Genomic DNA, 12,504 nt, shown 5'->3' on the forward strand with positions numbered 1-12,504 from the left:
CTAGAGTACCAAAAGTTAAATGACTTCTTCAAGATTACAGAGTCATTACACATCAGAGACAAATGAACCTAGGTTTCATTACCATAGCTGTGTCTCTCTTTCTATTTGTTAAGATATGGTCAATTCGGTTTTTTTACTTTTGTGAAATTCTGTGCTTGTACTGTCTGGAAAATTCCAGCTCTTTTCTTGAGGGAATTAATAATACATAATGTCAGGATTCTACGTAGTCTAAAAGCCTTTAACTTTCTCACTTCTTTATCCTGAACTATATTTACAAAAAAAATTGTTTTTGCCATTCTCCCCTAAACCATTTCTGTAAAGTTTAATATAGTTTAGAGAATCTTATCAAATTCTTTATAGAATTTATCTTCTCATCTTCTGCAATAGATGCAGACACAAAATGTATTTCTTCATGGTATTATTTTTACTTATACTCATCATGAATACTGAGATATGAAATTATGTTTCTTATTGCCTTTAAGAATAGGAAAAAAATAACTCCTCCACTTCCTAATTATGTTTTGCTCAAAGGAAAGCCTCATTCTTTCATTTAGTGGCAAACGTCCTATATGTTATACTTTTGGTTATAGTGAAAATGACAATGTTAATATAGTTCAGTTCCTTGAAAATGACTCATTAGACACTGGAAAACGATTACACATTCAGATTGCCAGCAGTAAAACTGATGTTTAGATGCTCACAAAACCATACAATTCTTCTTCCTCTATGCCCCCTTTCCTGCCATTCTTTTGCTGTCTCTGCAGAAGTGAGAGTTTCTTGCAGGCTAGGCCAATATAACATCAGACCTGGCACAGTCTATCAGGCCAGAAACACTTCAAATGTTTTCCTGGCAACAGAATGTGTGTAAGAACAAGCCCAGCCAAGTATGGAGAAACTCAACAACAGTAGGTTGGACTAAGCAATAAATTTTTTTTTTGTTAAGGCAACCTATGAAACAATGGCTCTTAGTTTTGTGAAGCTGGAAAAAAATGGGCTAAGGGGAGAAATCCTTTTTGTTCTATTCTCACAAAATTAACTACCAGATATTTTCTCTTAACATATCAAATAAAACCTTGGTAACTCAAATGTCAATGCTGCTGGCAATCACCATTCCTTTACCACACCAAAACACAAAGTCTTAATTTCATTTCTGGCCAAAAAAAGCTTAGTCATCATTCCTAACACAAATACGATTCTTAATTTGAGTTTAAAAATTAGTTTGACACTGAAAATCTGTAGGAAAGTTTAAAATTTTTTGAAAAAGACTGCTGACTACCCTTCATGAACAAGAAATTCCAATTGATGACAATTTCAATTGAAATTCCAATAAGATGACATTTGGTCAAAATGTCACAGTATGCTATTTTGAGAGTTCAGTACTTAAATACATGCCTGGATTGATTCTGTAGGTACAATGCAAAGTAAATCTTACCTTCGTATGATTTTTGCACGAACTTCTTTTTTAGTCCTCGAAATTTCCTTCAATGTGGTAATCTCTGCATCATACCAGAATCCTCTTTCTTCGGGATTTTCTACATTGTAGTTCACCATCACTATATCCCCTACATTTAGTTCATTCCACTTCAAGATTTTTCTCGCTCGTGGTCGAACATCTTGGGGAGGCATTAGTGTAATACCATTTTCTGGATAGCTAGGACACAAAAAAATTATGGTAAGTACATCTACAGCATCTCCATACAAGACATTTTTGAAACAAAATACAAAATACATAACACAATTACTTATGCAGAAAAATACAGTTTCTAATTGTATCATTAGAGTTAGGCACAATTAAATGAGGGATAAAATAAATTCTATGATTCTTCAACTGAATCAAAACACGGTAATTTCAAGGTTAAGACCCTCATTATATCAAGCTCTCCTACTTTCCTTCTTTGAAATTAAGTTTACAATTTCTTTAGGCACATAGAAGCAAATTTTTTCATAATCAACCTCCCCATGTTTTAATGACTAAAAAGGAATATGATAATAATGCATTTTTCCAATAAGATAATTGACAATTAGAAAATAATTTCTAAAACTAAGTCATTAACATCTTCATTTTTTAATTTTAAATTACATCTTATCTGCACATTTAGAAGGGACTTTCTTGATTGTGAAAGTCATCACTTCTTGCCTTAGTCATATTACAAAATCAGAGCTCTTCCTGCTTACTTATACTAAAATGTGAACCACTGAATAAAAATGCTTACTTACACAGTTAACTAGGAAGTAGTCTACTATTTTGAGTAGTAGGATTTTAATCCTTAAGATTTAAGTTCTTTGAGAAAAGGAGACTGGGGTAGCTAGGTGGCGCAGTGGATAGAGCACCAACCTTAGAGTCAGGAGGAGGCGAGTTCAAAGCTGACCTCAAACACTTACTACCTAGCTGTGTGGGCAAGTCACTTAACCTCTATTGCTTCCAAAATTTAAAAGAAAAAAAAAGATCCAAGTCTGATATGTCTAGGCAAGCTAGACGCTAGATCCCACTTGTTTGCATTTTAACCCACTAGTGAACAACTTGCCATTACTCCAGTTGCCAAGGATCAATAAAAACAGGAGCCCGAGAGTCTGTCATTTTTGACAAGGAATAACAAAGTTTCAGCTTTTGTCCCAGCTACAGGGACAGCTTACTCCATAAGACAGACATCACAAAAAACAAAGCCCTATAAGCTCTCTGAATCAAACTAGTGCATTCTTCTCTACACTTCTCTGCCTGAGATCAATATCCCACAGGCCGCTACAAATTCTGGCTATACATCTCCTTTCTTTTCAAAACTGAGTGACGATCAAAGGAAACTTTGCAAGGCAAAAGTCTGACCCATTTAGATATATTACACTAGTGTCCTATATCAATATTTATATATCTGGGTATCCTGAAAGGGAGATGGGATGAAATTTTTGCTAGTTTCCTGAACTGAGAAGCTTTGGGAATAACCAGACCTGCCTTCAGCCCTCACAGTCATTACTGAGGTCAGAAATTACTATGGAAAAGGGGTACACCTTCATTAATCGCTACCAACAACCAATAACCAACTGCCACCAACAGGCAAATCGACACAAGAGTCTTAGGAGTGGCAGGACTCCCCAGATCACCAGTCTGCACCTCCTTTGTAGAAGGAGTCAGTAACCCTTTCCAACTGCCACACAGTGCAGGCAAACTAGTTTAGCTGAAGCAGTGGGGCATTTTGGGGGTCAAACAAGAGGCAGCATGTGCCAGATTAGTCAAAATACCACCTTGCTCATCATCTCCTGAGACCCTAATGGAGACTGGCCAGAACTCTGAATTCAAAACCTTTGGAATAACAACATTTCCAGCCAAGCTAACACAGCCATCATCATGGGAAACATTCCTTGCAGAGATCTGTCATTAAAACCTGAGGCACTACCAAAAGGTTTTAGCATAAGAAATTGCCAGGCTTTCATCAGTGAAAATAAAATTTAAGAAGCAGCCTTACCATATGCTTTGCAACTGAGCTCTAAGTACCATAAGACCTTTTCACCCAATTTGCAGCCTAAACCTTCCACATGCTGTCTTCCCCAGATTAGAGTGTGAGCTTTTTGGGAAAAGAGACTATTTTACCAGTTGCTCTTAGAACAGTATTTTAAACATAGTAAGCACTTAATACTTTATTTGTTCATTAATTCATACAAATATGGGTTGGCACCCTAGCACAAGCCAGATGATAACTAGGTAGCATAGTTCACTTATGCCTTTTGCACTCAATCCACATATCCAATCTGTTGTCAGATCTTGTCATTTTTACCTTCACAGCATCTCTAAAATTCTCTCCACTCATATAGATACTACCCAAGTACAGGACCTCATTGCCTTTTTTTCTTGGTGGTATGTCTATCTTTCCTATTTTTTAAAATTTAAGTAATATTTTCCTCCAATTACATATCAATAAAATTTTTAGAATTCATTTTTACAAGATTTTGAGTTCCAATTTTTTCTCCCTCCTTTCTTCTCCTCTCCTGAAAATGGTAAGCAGTTTGATATAGTTTATACATGTGCTATCTAATCATCACTTGTGGAAGAAAAAGCAGATCAAAAGGAAATAAAACCATGAGAATGAATAAAGTGGGGGAAAAAATACTCTGATCTGCATTCTGAGTCCATCAGTTCTTTATCAGGCTGTGGCCAGTATTTTCCTTCATAAGTCCTTTGTACTTGTCTTAGATCATTGTGTTGCTGAGAAGAGCCAACTCATTCATAGTAGATCATCACACAATGTTGCTGATGCTGTGGTACAATGTTTTCCTGGTTCTGCTCATTTCACTTTGCATTAGTTCTTACATATCTTCCCAGTTTTTTTCTGTTCATCATTTCTTATTGCACAATAGTATTCTGTTACATTCACATACCACAGCTTGTTCAGCCATTCCCCAATAATCGATGAGCATCCCTTCAATTTCCAATATTTTGACACCACAAAAAGGGCTGCTATAAATATTTTTTGCGCATGTTAAGTCCTTTCCCCCTTTTATGATCTCTTTGAGATACTGACCTAATAGTGATATTGCTGGGCCAAAGGGTATACAGAGTTTGGTTGCCTTTTGGGCATAATTCCAAATTGGTCTCCAGAGTGGTTGTATCAGCTCACACCTCCACCTACAGAGCATTAGCGTCCCATTTTTCCCACATTCTCTCCAATATCTGTCATTTTCCTTTTTTCTCATATTAGCCAAATCTGATTAGTGTGAGGTGGTATTTCAGAAATTGTTTTAATTTGTATTTCTCTAATCAAGTGATTAAGAGATTCTTCATATGCCTATAGATAGCTCTAATTTCTTCTTCTAAAAACTGCCTGTTAATAACCTTTTACCGTTTATCAATTGGTGAATGGCTTGTATTATCATGAATTTGATTCAGTTTTCTATATATTTGAGAAATGAAATCTTAAATCAGACACACTTGCTGTAAAGATTGTTTCCTAGTTTTCTGCTTTCCTTCTAATTTTGGTTGCCCTGGTTTTGTTTGTACAAAGGCTTTTCAATTTAATATGATCAAAATTATTTATTCTATATTTCTTAATGATCCCTATATTTGGTTATGAATTCTTCCCCTCCTCATAGATTTGATGGTAGGGTATTCCTTGCTCTTCTAATTTGACTGTTTCATTGTCTGTGGTGCCTTTTATAGCAAGACTTAGTTTCCTTTCTCATCTCTTTTAATTAGGTCTATGTTTGCTTTTACTTTATCCAAGACCAGGATTGCTACCCCAGCTTTTTTTTTTTACTTCAACTGAAGCATAAGAGATTCTGCTCAAGCCCATTACTTTTACTCTGTGTGTCTCTCTGATTCAAGTATGTTTCTTGTAAGCAACATAATTGTAGGATTCTGGTTTTTTATTTGCTCTGGCTTCTGTTTTATGGGAGACTTTATCCCAGTCAGTTACGATTACTACTCACGTATCACCCCTCCATCCTATTCTTCCCTATTTGTCCTCTCCTTTCACCCTTTCCCACCTCACCAGTGTTTTGCTTCTATCTACCACCTCCCCTGATCTGCCCTCTCTTCTGTCAGTCCCCACTCCCTTTACTTATTCTTAATCTACTGAGTAAGACAGACTATGTTCAACTGATTGCGTATATCATTCCCTCTTTGAGACAACACTAATGAGTATAAGGTTCAAACGAAGCCCACTCATCCTCTTATCTTCCCTCCACTGTAAAAGGTCTTTATTGCCTCTTCTTATAACATAATTTGCCCCATTCTACCCCTCCCTTCCTTCTTCCCCCTTTGTACTCCTCTTTCTCATCCCTTAATTTTTATGTCATTCCCTCAAATTCACCTTAAACCCACATACCCCATGTATGTATATTCCTTCTATCTGTACTATTAGTGATACGTTTAAGAACAAGTATTTTTTAGTTATCACCTTCCCATATAAGGATGTAAACAGTTTAGCTCTATTGAATCCCTTATGTTTTCTTTTCCTTTTTTACCTCTTTATACTCTTCTTAGGTCTTGACATGGCAGGTCAAATTTTTGGTTTAGTTCTAGCCTTGTCCTTATGAAGGCTTGAAATCCTATTTCATTGAATGATCATTTCTCCCCTCAACATCTTATAGGTAATTTTGCCAGGTAAGTAATTCTTGATTATAGTCCTAGATCCTTTGCCCTCCGGACTATCATGTGCCGTGACCTATGATCCTTTAATGCTGCAAGCTGCCAGGTCCTGTATGATCCCGATTCCCCAATGTTTGAATTGTTTCTTTCTGGCCACATATAGTACTTTTCCCTTGACCTGATAGTTCTGAAATTTGGCCATTATGTTCCTTGGGGTTTTTGTTTTGTGATCTTTCCCAAGGTATCACTGGATTCTTTCAATGTCCATTTTGCCCTATCGTTCCAGGACATCAAGGCAGTTTTCCTTGATAAATTCTTGAAAGATGATGTCTAGGTCCTCCTTTTGATTAAGGGTTTCAAGTAGTCCAATGATTCTGATATTGTCTCTCCAGGATCTATTTTCCAGGTCAGTTGTTTTTCCCATGAGGTATTTTGTATTTTTTTTCCCCCATTTTTCCATTCTTTTGATTTTGTTTGATTGATTCTTGATGCCAGAGTCATTAGCTTCCACTTGTCCAATTCCAACTTCTGAGGTATTATTTTCCTCAATTAGGTTTTGTACTTCTTCCATTTGGCCAATTCTACTTTTTAAAGTAGTTTTCTAGACTGTTGAGTCTTTTTTCCAGAATTCTCTTGTATCGTTCTCATTTCTTTTCCCAATTTTTCTTCTATCTCTCTTATCTGATTTTTAAGCTCCTTTTTGAGCTTCTCCATGAGATCTTTCTGGGCTTGAGACTATTTCCTGTTTCTCTTTGAAGTTTTACCCACTGGTATCCTGACATTGTCCTCTTCCGAGTTTTTATCTTGGCCTTCTCTAACCATAATAACCTTCTATGGTCAGATTCTTTTTTTGTTATTGTTTTCTTTTGGCCTTTTTCCTTTCTTTCAAATTTGAGTTCTGCTCTCAAGGTGGCAGGGGCTTCTTGTGCTAGTGGCTGCAGGCCCTGGCTGTTTACCTGGTGCTGTGCTGAGGGTGTGGGCTGGGAGTTGGTTTGCACTACTAGATGACATAGGGGGTCTGGCAACTTACCTGGTGCTGAGCTGGGGTCCTAGTGGTGGTGTCTGGAATGTGCCAAGGCCCAGTGGGGGTATGTGTTTCTCCATGTCTACCCTGAGGGATGTGGTGGTCTGATTTCTGAAGGCTGCCTCTTTGCCTGGGGCTACACTGAAGCAGTTGTGCTAGCCATGGCATCTGCCTGTTTGCTTAGCCCCCCTCCCCCCCAAATAAAAACAAGAACAAAAAACAAAGCACAAAAAAACCACCCCAAAAAACAAAAACCACATTTGTAGAGTTAGGGGGGGGTGTTTGCTTGGGTCTATGCTGATGCACAAGGAGGTCTGGTCACTTGAGGTACCTGTTTGCCTGGGGCTACACTGAAAGGTGGCTCTCAGAGCTGGAATCTGCCAGTTTGCCTGGCTATACTAAGGCAGGTTAGGGGTCCTGGTGTTGCATCTGCCTGCTCTACCAAACTGGGGCTCAGGGTCTCCTTTGCTGGTTTACTGAGGTAGGGCTTGCTGGGATGCTTCCCATGCTGGACTGCACTCCCCTTTCATCCCAGTGAGAGGGATCTTTCTTGCTGATCCTTCAATTTTCTTTGGCCAAAAGATGGTTTCACCCAGTCTTTTCGCTGCTTCTGCTGTTCTAGGATTTGTTCTGGGGGTCTATTTTGTGGTTGTTTGTAGGCTCTCAGAAGTTCTATCCCTCACTGTCTTTTGCCCAGACTACTACAAGAGTCTAACTAATCCCTGTCTCAAGTCTCTACCTACTCTGATCCATCTTCTTCTTGGGTGCCAAAATGATCTTCCTAAAGAAGTCCGACTAGGGTCACCGATCTAAATGATCTATTCTGTCAACTCTAATGGCTCCCTATTAGCTCCAATATAAAATATCAAATCCTTTACTTGGTATTTAAACTCCTTCATAACCAGTCACCTTCCAACCTCTTCTGTCTTCTTATATATTTTACTTCCAATAGTAGTCATTGGCTTACTTACTTCTCACAAATGAAATGTTATCTCCCAATTTCATGCATGTGCACTGGCTATACAATATGCTCAGAATACCTTCCTTCCTTGTTTCTGTCTACTAACTTCACTGGATTCCTTCGAGACTTGGCTCAAATCCCACCTTCTACAGAAGGCCTTTCTCACCTCAACGCCGCCACCTGTCCCCTTCCTCTATTACTTTCCATTTACATTGTATATATCTTATGTCAAACTGAACTTGACCTCTCTAAAGTTACCAGAGCTCTCTTAATTGTCAAGTCTTCCCCCCCCCCCACCCCACAAGCAAGTAGTGAGGATTTATTATACAGGTTTGCTACACTTAACCACAAAGAAAATAATCAGTCCAGAATGACAAAAGTCCCATGGCACAAAGTCAAGAGGCATGGAGGCAGAATATGCATTAAATGATGGCATGTCCTTTTGTCAGGGAGGTGTCAAACTGTAGTAAGAGTCCTTTATCAGCTGGTAGAGCTATTGTAGTCCTTCATAGGATGGGTGATGCTTCCTGACGGTTTCTGCCTTCCTAAGAATTTCACCAAGGGTCATTCTATCTCTGCTCCTGTGGCCTCTGTGATCAGCACTGTCTGGTTACTTGGACTTCTGCCTTATCTTTCTCTTACATTTCAGCCTATGCATTCATCTTCCTCCACCTGGCTCTCATGGCACAATGGAAATCAACAAGATGGCACTAAGAAGAGCTTGTCAAAATCTGATGGCCTTTTCTCAATTCTGATCCTCCATGACCTCTCTGCAGCATTTAACAATTGTGAATTACCTTCTTCTGGATACTATCTCTTCTCTAGGTTTCTGTGACACTGCTCTGTCCTCACTGTCTTCTTATCTGACTGATACTCAGTTTTCTTTTCTGGTTCTTCATCCATGCCATCATGCCTCTGAACTATAGGCATCCCTGTGGTTCTTTCCTGGGGCCCCTTCTCTTTTCACTACAGAGTCTCTCACTTTTTGATCTCTTCAGCTCCCATGGGTTTAATTATCACTATTCAGATGACTCTCAGATTTGTATATCCAATCCTACTCTCTTTGCTGAGCCAGTCACTAATCTCCAACTGCCTTCTGGATATCTCCAAGTAAACATGTGCAAAATACAATTCTCTCCTCCTTCCCATTTCTGAATCTCCCTATTACTGTTGGGGGCATCACCACCCTCCAAGGCCAGAAATATCAGTATCATTCTCAATTCCTCACTCTCACTAGCTCCACATGACCCATCACCATGTTTGATCATTTCCATCTTCTCATTTCTCACATACATTCCCTTGTCTCCATTCACACAGACACAGCCCTAACTCAGGCCCTCATCAGCATTCACTTGGACCATTCCAAAAACCTTCCAACTGGTCTCCCTGCTTCAAGTATCTCCCCAGTCCAATCCATCCTCCACTCGACTCAGGCCTGGTTAATGTTTCCCTCTTTCTTTTTCCAGGGGGCTCCAAGGACCTTCTATTATTTCTGGGAGCCTATATTTACAATGCCTTTAAATAACATTGAAAGCTAGTTAAAACCTTTCTGGCCTTCTTATACTATACCCCTTCCACGCACTCCACGGTCTAGCTATGCTGGTCCACCTTTAGTTCCTTTAAAATAACGTATCACTTTATTATCTGTGTGAACCTGGCAAGTCACTTGACCCCGAGTGCCTCACCAGAAAGAAAAAAAAAAAATCACCTTCCATTTCTGTGCCCTCGAGCTGGCTTCAAGAATCAGCTCAAATCTCATATGACCAGGCCTTTTTCCCACTCTTTCAGCCAATACCTTCCTTTCAGATTCCTTTTATATACTCTGCATATATCTCAAATGTATTTACATAATTACATGTCATCTCCTCCATTAGAATGGACACCCCATGGGAGAAGAGATTTTTTTTTTCATGATTTCCCTGGTGCTTAACATAGAGCTGACACACAGTAAGCAATTAATGATTGACTGACCTTACATAGTTATTACTGCTGTCTCCTCCGTTAAAACATGAGCTCATTGAGGGCAGGGACCATGTTTTTGCCTTTCTTTGTATACCCAACACTTAGCACAGTGCCTGGCACATAAAAAGTTAAATAAATATTTGATGACTAAGTTCAGGGTTATTACTAGACAAAATTATGAAGTTTTCAAGTTTTTTTTGTCTCTACTCTGCTACTATTCTCTTTGACTCCAGGTGTCCAGAGGTGTAATGTATTAGCTGATAAAGAAGGCATTTTTAAAAGCTTCATGACCAGGATATCCCTGTTAAGATCTGAAGGACATGGTAACAGAGTAACGTGTGGTAGAGCTAAGGTATGGCTATGCCACTGTTGAGACATTTTTCATTCATGTCTGACTCTTCATGACTCCATTTGGGGTTTTCCTGGCAAAGATACTGGAGTATTTTGCCATTTCATTCTCTAGCTCATTTTACAGATGAGGAAACCTGAGGCAAACAGGGTTAAATGACTTGCCCAGGGTCACATAGTGTCAGAGGACAGATTTGAATTCAAGAAGATGAGCCTTCCTGACTTCAGACCTGGCACTCTACCCATTGTGTCACCTGGTTGCTCCAGTTAAGATTGTTAGGTGATTACCCACTTGTAAAGCTAGCCCTGTATAAAGTACTTAGAGTTGTAGAGATGTGTTTGACCAGAGAGAGTCCACCCTTCCTCGACTGCTCTCCAGCCTACTTCATAACTTTCCAGGAAAAAATTCAGCTCATCAAGTTCTTCTATTTACTACCTGTATTTGTGCAAATCCCTTTAGCGCTCTGAATCTCAGTTTTCTCATATGAAAAACAACAGTGGGGCTTCTTTCCAGCTCTAAATACTATGATATCTGAAAGGATGGTAACTAAAACTACACACAAAAAAGCAATAAGTAGAGAGTTTGAATATAGTCCTGTGGTGGTGGTCTGTCTCTGGGGACTTGGACCTGTTAGCATGAGACTAGATTGGAAGAGGGTGCCAAAACCATAAAAGAGTAGAGCATCTGACACACTGGGATGAGAGGTATATTAATACTCACATTTGTGTGCTATATGAAGTCCAAATAAAAAAGGAATTCCCTGTTGACAAAAATATCTTATAGATGTTCCTGCTTTCAGTTGATGTGCTCACTGCATAAGAGTCAAGAATGCTCCAGAGCATTCTATGATTCAAAATTCAAAAGAGAGTAGCCAGGTATTTGCTTTGTTTTGTCTTTTTTTTTTTTAAAGTTTTTCCATGCTGCTTAACTGATATAAGTCAATTTTTAAAAAATCAATATTGTCCTACTGATATGTTTAGCATGAGGATGATAATCATGGAATGTCATGACCTCAGATGAGTCAGAATTGCAAGTAACACAAAGGGCAATGGAAATATGACCAACAATCACAAGACCACAGAATAGAATAAAAGAGATCCAGGACTTACACATCTGAACAAGGCGAGCTATTCTTATAGCCAGAATGTGGTCTAACAGAAACTATGTAAGTGCTGCCTGGGTATCCATGAAATATTAAAAACAGGAACCCATGCCCCTACCATACCACTACATCATGGACTGAATGGACAAGAAACTTCCAAGACAAGAGCACATGTATGGGTTATGATGGATACTCATTGGTGCAGAAGGGGATTAATAACCCCCTTGAATTAATGGGCCTACTGAAACTATTTACTGTATATGTTCTCCACAAGCACTTTCGGTAACAAAAGGAGATGAAATGAAAAAGGAATTTTTATACTTACAGACAATAAGCCACAATTTATAATACCATTTTACAATATCTAAGTTAGATTAATATACTAAGAAATCACGTCAATTTAGAGATTTTTTCTGTTTACACTAACACTCCACAAGACAATCTAAAATGTACAAAAAACCTTTTCATTGCTAAAGTGAACTAATGACTTTGTTTCTAAGTTTAAATATTAATACTAGAACATAAAAATTCTCATGTGATCTCTCATCACTATGGAAACCTCTCTTAGCAATCAGTTGCCCACGACTGAAGATTCCAGTTTTCCTTTGCCACAGAAAATATTTGCGCATTCCTATGATATGATACAAAGTATATTAATTCTGTCCACATGTGAGTTTTTCTAATACTCTCCCCAACACCATTTGAAGACAATGGAAGATTAAAAACCCATTTCCAATATTTATAAAAAGTCATACACATGTTACATGTGAAAAATTAAACATGCAATAAGATTTGCAAAGCACTCTACATACATTATTTTATCTTCATGGCTCTCTACGATCATCACTATAGGGATTATTATTCCAGTTTCACAGGTGAAATTTAGAGAGGTTAAATGACTTATCCAGTCAACAAGTTTTAGAGGTAGGATTTTAACCCAGGTCTCTCCAGATTCCAAATTTTTTTCACTCCACTATTTTGCCTTTCAACAGGGGGCCCACTAAGGAAGAGACAGATCTTACTCTACTGA

The 12,504-nt window shown here is 38.4% G+C and overlaps 1 protein-coding gene across 1 annotated transcript in view; it reads right to left on the minus strand.

Moving 5' to 3' along the window:
* Positions 1 to 12,504, minus strand: part of UHRF2 (ubiquitin like with PHD and ring finger domains 2) — a 178,895-nt gene that overhangs the window by 82,554 nt on the left and 83,837 nt on the right. Inside the window, 1 exon segment of the mRNA XM_021006289.2 lies at positions 1,433 to 1,651. Coding sequence (XP_020861948.1) covers positions 1,433 to 1,651 — 219 coding nt within the window.

This window comes from Phascolarctos cinereus, unplaced genomic scaffold (assembly GCF_003287225.1).
Source record: "Phascolarctos cinereus isolate Bilbo 61053 unplaced genomic scaffold, phaCin_HiC Scaffold_4;HRSCAF=312, whole genome shotgun sequence".
NCBI classification, from domain to species: domain Eukaryota; kingdom Metazoa; phylum Chordata; class Mammalia; order Diprotodontia; family Phascolarctidae; genus Phascolarctos; species Phascolarctos cinereus.